At 38.0% G+C, this 13,338-nt stretch overlaps 2 protein-coding genes across 2 annotated transcripts; one reads left to right on the top strand and one right to left on the bottom strand.

Moving 5' to 3' along the window:
* Positions 1-463: 463 nt before the first annotated feature.
* On the top strand, positions 464-10,987 carry LOC107842241 (traB domain-containing protein). Its single transcript, XM_016685996.2, has 9 exons — positions 464-1,287; positions 6,781-6,828; positions 6,943-7,002; positions 7,975-8,058; positions 8,171-8,275; positions 8,922-9,035; positions 9,142-9,242; positions 10,321-10,432; positions 10,612-10,987. Exons 1-9 carry the CDS (start codon positions 673-675, stop codon positions 10,738-10,740), a joined length of 1,368 nt encoding a protein of 455 aa, XP_016541482.1. The 5' UTR covers positions 464-672; the 3' UTR covers positions 10,741-10,987.
* Positions 10,988-12,319: 1,332 nt separating this feature from the next.
* Positions 12,320-12,757, bottom strand: LOC107841215. Its single transcript, XM_016685197.1, has one exon. It carries the CDS (start codon positions 12,755-12,757, stop codon positions 12,320-12,322), a length of 438 nt encoding a protein of 145 aa, XP_016540683.1.
* Between the last annotated feature and the right edge of the window lie 581 nt (positions 12,758-13,338).

Below are 13,338 nucleotides of genomic sequence, written 5' to 3'. Positions count from 1 at the left end.
TAAGTAGCTGAAGTAGACATGTCATAAATATCTATTTTAATTTTTTATTAAATATTATTAATTTTCTAATATATAAATGACTTATAATAATTAATTAGGGGTGATATAGTAAAATTACAGTTGAAACAGCTGAAGCAAGCATGTCAACCTCGTGCTTGCTTTGCTGATACGGCAAAATTATGATCGAAGCAGCTGAAATAATCATAAATGTCTATTTTTTTTATTTTTTTCTAATTAAATATTATTAATTTTGTAATACGTAAATGATTTGCAATATTTAATTAGAAATACAATAATTAATTAAGAGTGCTATAATAAAATTACATTGAAATAGCTGAAGTAAACATGTTATAAATATCTATTTTTTTAATTAAATATTATTAATTTTTTAATATATAAAAAATTTATAATAATTAATAGCAGATATATCAAATCTCCTGAAATCTACTGCATGCTTCAGCTAACTCCCTCTTACAAGTAAGAGAAATCACAGCCTCAACTCCAATTTCCAATTTTGTTAATTTTCATCGCGGAACGCTACTTGGAGATACGGTATAACAAAGCAAACTATCTAGTCACAGCATAGTGCAACGTGTCATCATCTCAAGTATCACAAGCAAGGTATATAAATATAGAAAAAGACCAAATAAAGTAAAATCAGTTGCATACTCCATGCTACGTCGCTTAATAACTCGCCAACTCACCTTTCCCAACTCGCCCGAGGCAACCCGGTTCATCAACTCACTCACCGGTTCACCGCTCCACCGCCGCCGCCATCATTTCCCCGTCAAATTTCTCCCGTCTAATTACTCCTTCGTAAAATCCAAAACCTCCTCCGCCTCCTCGGCAGCGGTCACCAGAAATCGTGCGGCGGCGGCGGATATGGATTCAACTCCGATGACGGCGTCAGTGACGGAGGATTTTGTTCACGTTGATAGCGGTACAGGTAATTCGAATTCCGAAGGTTTATCAGAATCGAGTGTCGTGAAGGAACAAGGAGTTGAGGAGGCGATTTCGGCAATTGTAGAAGGTGAAAGAGAAGGATTTGAAAGGAAAGTATTGCCGGAGGAATTGGCGAGGAGTGCTAGTTCGGAAGAAGCGAGTGTTGTGGAGGAGCGAGGAGTTGAAGAGGCGATTGCGGCGATTGAAGGAGGTGAAGGTGAAGGATATGTAAGGAAGGAATTGCCGGAGGCATTGTTGAGGAGTGTAATGATGCTGAATTGTGATTCGTCTACTGCTGGAGGTGTTTGTGATGTGTATGTTGTTGGTACTGCCCACGTTTCTACGGTAAATTTTACTGTTTTTTTGTGAAGATTGTTGAAATTCATCATTTATAAGTTTGTTGTGAATCATACAAATAGAGGTGAAAAGAGTGAATGTTTTACATGATTAGAAATCGGATATTCAGTTTGTCACAATTATGTGGTAATTCTACTAGCATTATTTAGAAAAGAACTGTCTTTTCTGTATACTTTCCCGGTTTCAGTGATCCCCTGCTACGTTACAGTACCTTGCTCCTTATGTAGGAGCAGCTTTTTTTATGTATTGTGAACGATACACCTTAATCATTTTATGATGCTCTCTCCAAACAAGCGCAAACTTATTGCCAAAAGTCTCTTCTACTATGAGTAATGTCTGGTCGTGAAGCTCATCCGCTAGATGTTTCTTATTTGCATACACGCCTTTTGGAAATAGCCACTAAATGAAGTTCTAGTTTAGGTTAAGGAAGTAAGATCGTCTTACCAATAATTGAAACTCAACCAGGAGATGTTTTGCCTTGTCTTTTCTGTATGCTTTCCTCGGTTCCATTGCTTCCCCAGTTTCATTGTTGCTGCGGGCTTTACGCAATCTATTGGATTAGATATATTTTCCTTCAATCCGTTCAACATAGGGCAACAAGAGGATATCTGAGACACACCGAAGTACGAGATTCAAAAAACAGGTTCTTATTAAAAGAGTTCATAACTGCATGGATATGCTTACAATAACCTGTCAATTTTGGATTCAAATTCGAGATTTTTCTTAGGAGGTATCGAGAAGGATTTTGAATGGAATAATAGCGATTCATATAGAAGAAGAGGTTGGTAAATAGCAGTAGCCGCAGATACGATTCTCAATGAACAAGGTCAAAATGTAATACTGTGTTTATGCAGTTGTGGTAAAAAGCGTCTTTTTGGGCCCAGGTAGTTACAGGAAAGGTGAGCGACGGAATACACCATTGTGGCAGCCAAAGCAATAGGATTCCCCTGCTACATTGCAATGCCTTGTTCCTTATACGAGGAGGAACAGATGCTTTGTAGTATTCACACTTGGAACTATTTTATGCACGAGGCTTCTTAAGGTTAGAATTTTATCTGATATAATCTAGCTTCTTCCCAGTAGCAGAGATGGAATCGGAAGATTATCAATACTAATTTGCTGAAATGATGCTCTAAGAATGTAGGATTATCAGATATCTCGTGAGCATTATTTGATGAGACATTGTTTAGTCTTGGATTTGACTCAGCATCACCAGCTTGGTTAAATAGAAGAAAATGATCGACACTTCTTGAAGTTAAGAAGGTGATGAAAGTATAAGAGGGGGTGAATTGTAGCACCCAAGGGCATGGCCTAGTGGTTCATTGAAGTTGGATTGAGCACCTAGGTCTTAGGTTGAATTCCCAACAGAGACAAACACTAGGTGATTTCTTCCCAACTATTTTAGCTTTGGTGGACAGAGTTACATGGTACCTGTTGTTGGTGGGAGGTGGCAGGTATCCCGGGATAAAATTTAGTTGACTACTCCTTGGATCTAGTCGACGGATAACGAGACAACCTGCATACAATTATTAATCTTCTGATTTAAACAATATAAACCACAATAAATATTAAGAATGAAGAATATAATATGAGAGCATAAAATAAATGACATCAAAATTTTTATACTGGTTCGGAATCAATGTGGTGTCTTAGTCCAGTTTTCTCAGGTTGCAAGGAGTTTATCTCTTTAAGCTCTTTGTAACTTACTAACTTCAGTAGAGTACAATCTTAGTGATTTTTCACGTTCACCACAACGTTTACAAGGTTGGTTTTCACCCACTCACAACAATGAACAAGAGTTGGTTTTGACACGCTCACCAACAATGTAAAAGGTTTTTTTTTCACACGCTCACCATTAATGACTCTTTGGTTTTAGCTTTGGTGGACAGAGTTACGTGGTACCTGATGTTGGTGGGAGGTGGCAGGTATCCCGGGGAATTAGTTGAGGTGCGTGCAAGCTGACTCGGACCTGGACCTGATAAAATTTAGTTGACTACTCCTTGGATCTAGTCGACGGATAACGAGACAACCTGCATACAATTATTAATCTTCTGATTTAAACAATATAAACCACAATAAATATTAAGAATGAAGAATATAATATGAGAGCATAAAATAAATATCAAAATTTTTATACTGGTTCGGATTCAATGTGGTGTCTTAGTCCAGTTTTCTCAGGTTGCGAGGAGTTTATCTCTTTAAGCTCTTTGTAACTTACTAACTTCAGTAGAGTACAATCTTAGTGATTTTTCACGTTCACCACAACGTTTACAAGGTTGGTTTTCACCCACTCACAACAATGAACAAGAGTTGGTTTTGACACGCTTACCAACAATGTAAAAGGTTGTTTTTTCACACGCTCACCATTAATGACTCTTTGGTTTTCACTCGTTCACCAAAGAAACGAACAATGACGCAACCTCTCAATTCAATTCTCACCAAACAATATATCTTCCTTCCTCTCAGTTGATTACACAGTAAATCGGTAATGAATTACAATGCTTATGAAAAATAGAACAAAGAAGCTTGAGAGTTGTCGAGATGAAGTATGTGTGGCAGCGTACGTCTTCACTGAAGAGTTCTTTCATTTATAGTACTTGTCCACATTAGCTATTAGTAATTATGCTCTCTCCAATCATTGAACAGATTGTCTTCTTGATTCTTGGACCTTGTGTGCAAGTGCTTGATTTCCTCCACGTTTATATCTTGTATACCCAATTGAAAAATCTTCTTTCCTTCCAAGATTGTTAGATCCTTGTGTTGTTGGTCTTGCTAGCAATACACACTTGATATTGGATCTCTTTAAATGTGGCCCCTTCCTATAGGTGTATTACATTTCCTTGGAAGCTTCTATTCGAGACGAGAGTGATTTTTCCATTTTTGGCTCCTTGAATTTTAGCCAGCCACGGTTCTTGATTTTTTACATTATTGATACGTAACTTATGGAATCTCAAATTGATACTGAATTGACTTCCCCTAATTTTGTCCATGGAAGAATATTCCTTTTCCATCCGTATAGTGTTTCACGTTTCCTTCCCAATGATGATTTTGTTTCTTTCTTATCTAGATTCGGTCCACCATTTTGTTTTGTTCAAGTGGTGCAACTGTGCTTTTAATAGTAAAATAATTTTTTCCTTATAGTAAATCAGACATCTTCCTCCCAAATTAGCAACAAGCGTTATTCAAATTTGAATATCTCTTCCTTTTCGTAGAATATCTTCTTTCCAGGATAACTGATAATCTTCTCATTAAATTCTTTGAATCTTCTTTCGGCTTGTACGAATATGAACTCTTATTTAAGCAATCCACGAGAATCTTAAGATTCTTCTCGTTTTGTTAGAATTGGAGTAGGAATGGAAATAGTATATAGAATCCTAGTTGGAAAAGGATTTTATTGTAGTGTACGTTTGAATGTAGTGTTCATAAATAAGGTCTCAGTGTAATAATGTAGAAACGACAATTTAATAATATTCTTCTCTTCTATTTCTCTCACATTTTACTTTGGATCTTGATTATTATGAATGTAGTCTCATCCATCTTCTTGAATTTGTACTTTGATTATTCTGAATGTGGGTTCTTTTTTGAACTTGAGACTTCTAACATATCTTGGTACTCCATAGACTTCAGAATAGTGGAAAAATAACAGTAAACGGAGGGAGTATTTGCAATATTTAACATGAAGGTAAGGTATGACAAAGGAAATAATCACAATCACATCCTCTTGCCATGTGTAATCATCTCCGGTGTCCAAAGCAAAGTATACGTACAAAAACAGAATAAAGCTAAAACAGTTACATCTTAAAACATACAATTTAAAACCTCCAAGCTGCGCCGCTTTACTCACCAACTCACCTTTCTCAATTCGGCCGAATCAAACCGGTTCAACTCGCTCACTGCACTGTCGCCATTTCCCGACCAAAACTAAATATAAGTCTCTCTCGATCACTGCGAAGTCCAAAACTTCCTTCTCCTCCTCAGTGGTCACCGGGACGTGTGCGCCAGCGGAGATGGATTCAGCTCCGACGATGGCGTCTGTGTGGCTGTTCTCATTGATTACGGAACTGCTAATCTGAATTTGTAAGGCTCGGAAGCTAGTGTAGTGGAGGAGCGAGGATTTGAAGAGGTAATTTTGGCGATTATAGTAGGTGAAGGATATTCAAGGAAGGTATTGCTAGAGGACTTGTCGAGGAGTCCAATGATGCTAAATTGTGTTTCTTCCACTGATGGAGGCATCTGCGATGTGTATGTTGGCATGGCCCATGTTTCTGCGATAAATTTCCTGTTTTTCTTATTGTTGTTTTATTAGAAGTAATGTTAGAATGGAGAAATTTTAGTGACAATAGTTGATATTCATCATTTATAATAAGTTTATTGGAAATCATACAAAGTAGCTATCACAAAGAGAAATGTTCCAGCCGCGAAGGTGACAAAATTTTCACTAAGAGGTTCAAAATACGAATCGTAAACACATGAAAAAGCTGAAGGAGGTTCTCAACATTTATTATATTTACATAAAAATACAATTTTAACCATGTATAAACAGTGTTCCAGGTGAACCCTTCGGCCGTACCTGGCTCTATCCCTGTGTAAAAGAGGGAATGATTTACATAATGTTAGTGCTTGTTGAGTTTGATGGAGATGATAGAAAAATCATATTCTGTTTGTTGCAATTATTTGGTAACTCTACCAACATTATTTGGTGAGGAACCCGTTGCTTTGTAGTATTCACACTTCAAGCACTATTTTATGCATTAGGTTTCAAGGCTAGAATTTTATTTGATATAATCCAGCTTCTCGGTAGAAGAGATGGAATCGGTGGATCATCATAATAGTTTTCTTTTAACAACCGTGACATCCGGGCCAGCTTGTGGGCGCCCTGACTAAATTCCACATGATTTCTGTCATCTCCCATGCTCTCCCACCAGTAGCAACGCGAAGTGTCAAGTAATTGTCCGCCAAGGTCAGAACAGATCGAAAGAAATCACATAGTGTTTTTTGTCTTTGCCACGATTTGAACCCTAGTTGTTATGGTGCTCAACCCACTTCATTGACCACTAGGCCATTGGGTGCATAGTAGTTTGCTTAAATGATGCTCTAACAACGACGGATTATTAGATATCTCGAGCATTATTTGATGAGATATTGTTTAGTCTTGGATTTAACTCGAACATCATCTGGTGCATGGTTAAATAGAAAAATATGATCCACACTTCTTGAAGTTAAGAAGGTAAGAGTAGATGGATAAAGTGACCTTGAATAAGCTCCTATACTTCATACAAACTGAGCGTGTACGAATATGTACTTGTTATCATACCTCAGTTTTCTTATTTTCTCCTTTCTCTTTCTTACATTGATAAAGTTTGAACACTTGTATCGACTTTCTATCAAGTTACTCATTCATGGTAAAGACATAGATGTTGTAAAACAGATCGAGTTATAAAGGGTGTATAATCATCTTAACTTTACTGTGCATGGTTACAGGAATCCTGCCAAGATGTTGAAGCAGTGATCAATTTCTTGAGACCAGAGGTCGTACTTCTAACAATCTATTGACACGTAGCATCCTGTGGTGCATTCTAATATTTTTCTTTCCTTTTTACGTGTTGAACATCAGTCTGATTCATATTGGATTGTTGATGATAGGTTGTCTTCTTGGAGTTATGTTCAGGTCGGGTGGGTGTACTTACACCTCAGAATTTAAAGGTCAGTCTTTCAATTGATAGGCTGTCTTTTTATCATTTCAGACTTCATGCAGTTTGCAGAGAACATTGGAAACCGAATTTGTCTGTTTAGGAGAATATCCAGCATTTTGGTAACTATTATTTAAAACTAAGTATAGAATTGTTTCCTAGCTGGTATAAGTAGTCCTTCAAGGAAAAAGGATCAAGTTCTAGAGTTGATGTACATATGCATTCTTTCAATGTTGTAATGAAGGATTATCATTTGATTTCTGAATCCTTGTTGCTTCTTCTGTGCTTTCGTGCAACCTTATAGCAGGAGGTTATTTCTACCCTCTTCCTTTTCTTCCGCCCACTATCTTTGGAAGGAGAAGGGCTGAATGGAGATGGTAGGACTACGGGGGGGGGGGGGGGGGGAGGACGGGGTGTACTTTAGCTTGAAACACCACTAGTGGAAACTAATAACGTGCAATGATAGAGTGAGGTATGTGTCAGATGGATAAAAATTATGATTTCTCCTCTGATTTAAAGTCAGGTACTTTGAAGCATTCACATGGTTGTGGTTAAGATAAAATGTGGTGTTTCTTGGATTCTCCACTGATGATCTGATCTGTACATGGAGAGTTGCAGGTCCTCCAATCTGGTTTTATTTTTCTTATTTGGAAAAACATGAGGTTACTGATAATGGTGGTCTAATTCATGGTTAGGATAGTAAATTATGGTTTTCCTAGTCTAGTTTTAGTTTTTGTGGAAAAATTGAGGTTTTTAATAATGACTGCTTGAGTTCGACTTCATGGTATATTTCTTAGTTTTGATGACAGCTACCTTTTTCTTTATATTCTGAGATTTTATCCCTGCTTGATTTATCTCTCAATCGAGTATTTTCATTATCTGGTTATCGTATCATTTAGTTTTGATATTCTTTCAGATGAAAGATGTGGATCCATTTCTCCTCTTTAGGTTTAATATCTAATACCCCCAATTCTGATATGTCCAGGTACCAACGATGGGAGAAATGGTGGAGATGTGGAAGAAAAATCAAAATCCATTTGGGATACTCTACAGCTGGTTTCTTGCCAAGGCATGTCCATAATCTCAAAAGTTATCTTTACAGTTCGGAAGTGCTTCATTACTCCTTAATGTTAAGTCCTGCGGACATGCTTATCACTCATTGAATCTACGTTGCGTTTTAGGTTGCTAGCAAGCTTGAGGTTTTTCCCGGGGCAGAGTTTCGTGTGGCATATGAAGAAGCAATGAAGTACGGTGGGAAAGTGATTCTTGGTGACCGTCCCGTGCAAGTAAGACATTTTCACTCATTCCGTTATTAGTTGTTCTGTTTGCTTCTGTGTCTTAAACTTTTTGATCATGTGCATCCCTACTTTAACTGGATAGTGTTTTCACATCTCGACATCTCCTCTGTGACCATGGCAAATTTGAGATTGGTGTCCTGTTGTGTCCCGTGAACATCAGAGTTGGTAAAGTAGGATGTATTTCCTCATCATCTCTCTCCTCCCCCTTCCCTGAGATAATTACTAGAAGACAATTAATCATCCGTGCTATTGAATAGTTTACTCTGCATATTGGATAAGGGCTATTAGTGAACAAACGTGTTGATATTCTTGAAATACATCTCATTCCAGATGAATCAGCAAAATAAACTGATCCCCTCTCTCTCTGTCTCTATAAGCGCATACACATATTTATATCTTTTTCCTAATACACTGGAGTGCCACTTTCATGGAGCAGGTTTTTATAAACATGTAACATATGGGATATCTTATGCTTTTGTGATTTTATCAGCTTAAAATTACTCTTTCTTAGGTAGCAATTTCCGCATGAAAATAAAAAAGAAACAGCTTTGATAGTCACTGTTGCATGTTCGGTATTTTTGGTTTTCCTTTTGTTTTTCGGTATTATGAATTCTTGTATCTATATTATGAACAGGTGACATTACGAAGAACATGGGCAAAAATGCCACTTTGGCACAAGACAAAATTGGTATACTCTCTATTATTCCAAGCAGTGTTTTTACCCAAGCCTGATGATCTCGTCAAAATGGTAGGTTCTTTGCATAAGATTCTATGGGATTGCTCCTCTCTGCATAAAGTAATTTTTTTTAAAAATGTCTTATGTTTGCTTATGCCAAACTATTTTTGGTGGGCAGTTGAAGGAGATGGATGATGTTGACATGTTGACTCTTGTAATTCAAGAAATGAGCAAGAAGTTCCCTACTCTTATGGATACCCTAGTTCATGAGCGAGATCAGTTAGTCCTCTCACTTACATACAATGTCCTCTCTCCCAAACACATACGCGCACACACAAAAAGTCCTCCTCCCCTCCCCATGCGAGGTCTGTTTGTATGATACCCATTTGTTTTGCTGCCTGCTTGTTCTATGGTTTTGTTTTGTGGATTCAACGTGATTACAGTTGTTTACTTTCGTTGAGTCTAGAAAGAGGAACACCTGTTAGCATTCATACTTAAGATTTTAGAACTAGATGGCTTTTGTATGACCAAGTCTTTCCAGATTAAAACATTGAGAATACTCCGATTAATTGCTTCTCTGTTTTACGGTTATTCCTTCTTAGTTTGGGTTAATATAACATTTGATTATAGGCTATTGGACAATGTCTTTTTGCATGTACTTATATCTCAAATGTTATGATTATAGGGACTCATATATGTCTGTGAGGTCTAGACCATGAGAGTGGTGTTCTATCTCACCGATGTGCTCCTGTAGGTGAAAGGGTTTGTGAGAAGTCTCCAGGAACCCTCCGCCTTTCATTGCTTGTCACTTTCTTTGTTCACTTGTAGTCTCCCCAGTGTATTATTGCTTATCACTTCCTTTGTTTGCTTCTAGTTTTCCTAGAAATAAAGCCAGTGTTACTGTAGTACTGCTTGGTCCGAAATGAAATTTCAATATCTTATGGTGGTGATAGAGCTTTAAACCCCCACCTAACATAAAAATAAAGGGGGTAGTGCCAAGAAAAAAGCTAATTGTTGTACCTTTTTGTGATTGGCTGGTTGGACTAAAGAAAAAAGGATATATCTTGCCCATCAGCTTAAGCTTAAAGGTCATCAGTCTTTGACTAATTCAGCTATTGTATGGTAATTACCAATGATTTAAAAGTCCTATGTTGGTGCTTGGTACCAATTGTTTCATTTGTCTAATCAAGCACTGGTAGTAACAATAATATCATTCTTCCCGCCTTGTGCATTTTTTAAAATATGCGGAGGGAGTGATTGAACCAACATTCCGGCTTTGACATTTGATAATATTGAAAGTAAATACTTGTACCATTCATCAAATTTTAAGAATCTTCCCCTCTTTCCCTCTTTGCAGGTTTATGTCATCAATGCTGCTAAAAATTGCCCGTGAACACAACTCTGTTGTCGCAGTTGTTGGTAAGGGTCACCTTCCAGGAATCAAGAAGAACTGGCAACAACCTATTGAGGTAAGACTTGGATATCCTCTGTTGTGCATCGTGAAATGTGTGGAAACAGAGCTTGATTTAGTTAAATGTGTGGAAACAGAGCTTGATTTAGTTTTTCTATCCACATAGTCTAAGACTCAATTTGAGTTTTTTACCCATAAATTATTGAGGGCCTCTTGTGTTTTTGTTTGCTTCCACAGGTTAAGGAACTACTATCGATGCCATCACCCAAGCCTCTCATTTCTGTTGCTAAAATTGTGGCAACCTTTGGAGTTGCAGTTGCAGGAGTGGCCATAATATCTGGCATTTACATTTCAAGCAAGAAATAATCATCACATTTTTTAGGTCTTAACTCTCGGTCGGCATTCAATATGAATGAGCACATTTGAGGGCCATGTGCTGTTCGTTTTTTGGTCGAAAGTTAAAAAAAACTTTTATACAACCAAGTGGAAATTTGTATATTTATTAAGCTATTTTCGACTTTCAGCTAATTCCTAACTACATTACAACTCTCTGACAACAATAAAACCTATACAGATCTAAGTTGTTTAAAAACTTTTGGAGTATATTCCTCCATTTGGTCTTTTGTTGTACCTTGTTGTGGAGTTGCAGGATGATCTCTGTCCAACATTTGCAGTCCTGCTGAAATCTCCTGGTACTTCTTTCCATCCAAGCATGATTTATGCGAGCATTGAACGACTCTTCTCAAATCTGTTTTCCAACTCTTTCTTGGTTCACCTTGCTTCTTTCCAGCCAAGCATGATTTATGCGAGCATTGAACGACTATTCTCAAATCTGTTTTCCAACTCTTTCCTGCTTCACCTTGCTGGAACGCCACTATATCTTAGCCTCCCATGTTGAAACTGCCCAACCATTCCAATAGTCTTTCAGATACTCCTGGCATATCCACAGCTAAAAAAGAGATGAAGTGGAAGAGCCAACCTCTCCTGTGTTGCACAGAGCTGGGTTTTTAGGCACTTGTATGCCCCATTTCTCAAGTGTTTCTTCAGTAGCGAATCTTCCCTCCAATGCTAAAACATATGATGAAACGGGGTTTTGGTACCTACCTCATGGATCCTAGTCAAGCTCTTCCAATTCACCTATTAGAACTGAATGAAACAGATATGCTACGTTGGTACTAAGCTTCCCTGTTCTGGCTGGTTTGAAAAAAAAATATATTTAGTTGTGTTCACATATATTTAGTTGTGTTTTAGACTGTTGGTGTGTTACGTAGAACTTTAAGTTGTTTGCATTGTGCTTTTGTTCCCAATATTTCTAGAGTTTTGATTTCAAAGGCTCAGTTGAGGCGCACTTTAGCCATGAAGTTCAGAATAGCTTTGAGAGCGCGCTTCGCCTCGCTTAAGCTAGAGCCATGATGTTCAGAATAGCTTTGGTAGCGCGCTTCGCCTCGCTTAAGCTACTGTTCAATGTAAGCCGGTCACTAAGGTGCTTCGCTTAAGCTAATACTGTTCAATGTAGGCTAGTCACTAAGGCGTCGTGACAATCTTTTACACTGTCCGTGTTACGTAGAACTTAAATTCTTTGTATTGTCCTAATGTTAAATGTTTCTAGAGATATGTTGGCAAAGACACTTCTTTTTTTTGGTAAATAAATAATTTTATTAACCAGCGTGAACTTTGTAGTAACAACAACAGAAAAAAGCTGCGTGCTGGACAAAGAGCCCCAGCATTTCAGCAGACTACTCCATCTTTACTTGCCCCAATGCAACATAATTAGCCACCTCAAACACACAAACATTTACAGGAACTTCCTACACTCTTTAAGTAGGATAATAATTCTGATTTGCCTGTCAACTGACCACCTTAGTCTGATGTCTAACGCTGGCATGAACCTTTTGGACAATCAAATTCGAAATGCGTTCCACTGTTTTTTGTTATTGCTGGAAGACTAATTTCTGTCTCTCCACAAGTGGTACATGGCTGCAGCAAGTACCATCCTGTCCATTTCAGCTCTACTGCTGTTATCCTTGGCATATGTTGTAGCCTGTGATAGTTCTAAATCCCGTTCTCCCGGCACCTGAGGTATTCCCACCCAGCTGAGAAGCTTCTTCCACTCTTGAGCAGCTACTGAGCAAGCAAAGGATAGGTCTGAGTGGATTTCATCAGCCACATTACATTGAGGACATGTAGGATCCAAAGCCATCTTCCATTTTATCAATCTGTCGTTGTAGAGTTTGAGTAGAGTAGCCAACCTCAACATTATCCATCTGGGTAAACCAATGTTATTACACACTAGCCTTCTCCACTCAACCTTCTGAAGCTCGCCCCTAATTTTCAAATACATTTGTTTGATTGAGAAGTGCTCCATCTCCTTAAGTTCAGCCATGCTTTTCCAACTACTTCAATATAGTTGGATGCCTCCAGGATTCTTTGAACTATCCATGATGCCTGCTTCGAAGGGGAGCTTTGGAGTAACTGGTAAAATTGTTGCCATATGACCAGGAGGTCAAGGGCTCAAGCCTTAGAAACAACCTCTGACAGAAATGCAAGGTAAGCATGCATAAAATACACCCTTGTGGTGGGCTGCTTCCTGAACCCTGCGCATAGCGCAAGCTTTAGTGCACCGGAATGTTTTATTTTTTTTTAATCCAGGATGCCTGCTTTGGTACATCCTTTTTTTATAGTATGCTATTCCTGCCATAGTAACAGTCGATCCACCTAACCCATAATTTATCCTAAATGTTCCATAGAAGCTTAACAATTGCTGCTTTGTTCCACGAATTTATGCCCAAACTAACAATCGAAATCACTTTGGTAACCATATACTTCCCACAACTAATTTGTGTCTAATCCAGCATGTACTGGCAGTATAAACTTTAGACCATTTATTTTAGTAAGGTGAATACAGAGATGAGAGGAATCTGATTAATATAATGCAATGTGTTGTGTTAATGTAAGTGCAACAAA

This window comes from Capsicum annuum, chromosome 9, assembly GCF_002878395.1.
Source record: "Capsicum annuum cultivar UCD-10X-F1 chromosome 9, UCD10Xv1.1, whole genome shotgun sequence".
NCBI classification, from domain to species: Eukaryota; Viridiplantae; Streptophyta; class Magnoliopsida; order Solanales; family Solanaceae; genus Capsicum; species Capsicum annuum.
Note: the sequence above shows the minus strand (reverse complement) of the source record. Positions and strands in the feature narration are given on the sequence as shown.